This window comes from Amphimedon queenslandica, unplaced genomic scaffold (assembly GCF_000090795.2).
Source record: "Amphimedon queenslandica unplaced genomic scaffold, v1.1 AMPQUscaffold_13224, whole genome shotgun sequence".
NCBI classification, from domain to species: Eukaryota; Metazoa; Porifera; class Demospongiae; order Haplosclerida; family Niphatidae; genus Amphimedon; species Amphimedon queenslandica.
Window position 1 is genome coordinate 32,183 of NW_003546540.1, and position 2,185 is coordinate 34,367.

The 2,185-nt window shown below is 38.0% G+C and overlaps 1 protein-coding gene across 1 annotated transcript in view; it reads left to right on the top strand.

Annotated features, from left to right (window-relative positions):
• The first annotated feature begins 6 nt into the window (after positions 1 to 6).
• LOC100642067 (protein Hook homolog 3-like) overlaps positions 7 to 2,185 on the top strand; it is a 3,690-nt gene continuing 1,511 nt past the window's right edge. The window contains exons 1-11 of the mRNA XM_003388625.2: positions 7 to 55; positions 116 to 178; positions 224 to 307; positions 356 to 438; positions 483 to 562; positions 1,225 to 1,289; positions 1,342 to 1,425; positions 1,481 to 1,523; positions 1,582 to 1,667; positions 1,727 to 1,780; positions 1,876 to 1,926. Coding sequence (XP_003388673.2) covers positions 11 to 55; positions 116 to 178; positions 224 to 307; positions 356 to 438; positions 483 to 562; positions 1,225 to 1,289; positions 1,342 to 1,425; positions 1,481 to 1,523; positions 1,582 to 1,667; positions 1,727 to 1,780; positions 1,876 to 1,926 — 738 coding nt within the window. The 5' untranslated portion in view covers positions 7 to 10. The remainder of the gene's footprint in view (positions 56 to 115; positions 179 to 223; positions 308 to 355; positions 439 to 482; positions 563 to 1,224; positions 1,290 to 1,341; positions 1,426 to 1,480; positions 1,524 to 1,581; positions 1,668 to 1,726; positions 1,781 to 1,875; positions 1,927 to 2,185) is intronic.

Genomic DNA, 2,185 nt, shown 5'->3' on the forward strand with positions numbered 1-2,185 from the left:
TATAATGAGTATGGAGGAGAGAGTACAGCACACAGTAATGCAACTGATACAAGAGGTATGAGGAGGGGGAGGGGCCATGTGGGTGTGGTCAATCAATTAATTTTATTAATTACAGTTAATGAGTATTGGGTCCCCCAGTATGATACAAATTGACGTTTATAAGGAACTAGAAGAACAGGTTAGTATGTCTCAGTATATTCTTGTATATTATTGCATATTTCAGTACCAACGAACATCAGAGGATCTTAAAAACCAACAGGCAGAAAATGACAAATTGCAACAAAAAATATTTGAACTTCAAAAAAATGTAAGAAATAAATACAATATAGCAGCTGCTTATAATTTTCATTTTAAGCTGACGGCAATTGAAGGAGAACTGGAGGAGACCAGGACTGAAGTTAAGGACCTCAGGGATAAAGTACCTGTGGAAGACTTCGGGTGAGTATTAATGAAGCTACACCCATTAACAATACCCACTTTAGGACCCCTGGGGGAGTGAAATTGCAAAGAGTAAACCGAAAATTGGAGGACATTAGGAAAGAGAAGCTAAGGGCAGAATATGGTTAGCTCTTTACTCTTGGTAGAAAGTTTAAAGGGACATGTTCAGGGAAATAGAATGCACACGTCACTGTAGAGGAAGTAAACATTAAATTGGGCGTGCAACAGATCATTAATTAATAGTTATGACACGTGTAGAGAGTAGAGACAGAGCAATCAGGCATAGAACCAGGAGTAGGCATCTGTAGAACACTTCTCTCGAACAGAATTAGCTCTTTTGCTACCCCAAGATACTCTTTAGTGAAGAAACACCAGGAATATTTACAAGTAACCACTCGAGTAGCCATTTTGCCTTAATTTTTAGGGGCGCGGCCGTACGTTATGAATAGTTATCAACACTACACGTCATCATTAATGATGTCATCTTGAAAAATGGGCCAGTTTTTCAAGATGATGTGCTTCCGTGAATGTGTCCCTTTGAGATACATGTACATTCCAACTACGTGTTACAAGCCTCAGTAACAAGTAATGAATATCATTATAGTCCGACCCACGATAGCCTTGTAACGTTTCATGCATTTATAAAGAGACCAGTAAAGGATGAAGGATATAGTTGTGATTTGCACTCCTAAGTTGCAAAGAAAATTTTTGAATGGGCAATTGGCTGCAATTGCCCTGCTCTAATTAAACAATTAATTAATTCGCTTATCTTTTTTCTTTTCTCAGAGAGAGATGAATTGATGAGTCAAATTGAAGAATTGGAATCGAAAGTGACGGAACTTGAGCAAAAGGTACTGTAATAGTTGCTATGCTCGTTTCCATGACAACATGCCACACCCACAGAACAGCGAACTGGCAGCTGCTAATGAAGAGATACCGTTACTGAAGGACAGTCTGGAGGAGTCAAAATACCTTGAAGCTAAAGTGGTGAGTTTAAGGGAGACAGAGGATGAAGTTTTATTATTTTTATTTATTTTTAAAGAAAAGTTACGAATCTGTCATTAGCCAATACAAGAAGAAATTAGGTAAATAATAATTTAAATAATTTAATTATAAAATAATAATAATAACATTATTGTGTAGAGTTACTGCAGGAAGTGAAGAGAGAGAAGAAGTCGCTTGAAGACAAGAACATGATGTATGTCCAGCAGATAATGGACCTTGAAGAGGTACTGTAGTTAATGAAATATTATATGCAATAATGATACATTTTACTATTTTTGTGTAGGAGTTAAGGATGGTATCATCTAGCAAAGAACAATTTGAATCTTTAAGAAAGAAGGTGCACTTTACTTGTATTGTTTATTTCTTTATCTATTTATTTATTTGTTTATTCATCTATTTGTTTATTTATTTATTACTTTGTTTATTTTTTAGATCAGTAGTCTTGAAAATGATTTGGCACAAGAGAATTTGAAAGTGTTAGAAGTAAGAGAGAGAGAGAGAGAGAGAGAGAGAGAGAGAGAGAGAGAGAGAGAGAGAGAGAGAGAGAGAGAGGGGGAGGGGGAGGGGGAGGGGGAGGGGGAGGGGGAGGGGGAGGGGGAGGGGGAGGGGGAGAGAGAGAGAGAGGGAGAGGGAGAGGGAGAGGGAGAGAGAGAGAGAGAGAGAGAGAGAGAGAGAGAGAGAGAGAGACTGAGTGACACATTCCTTATATGGGCGTATTCATTTCTTCTAACTTCAGGCACTT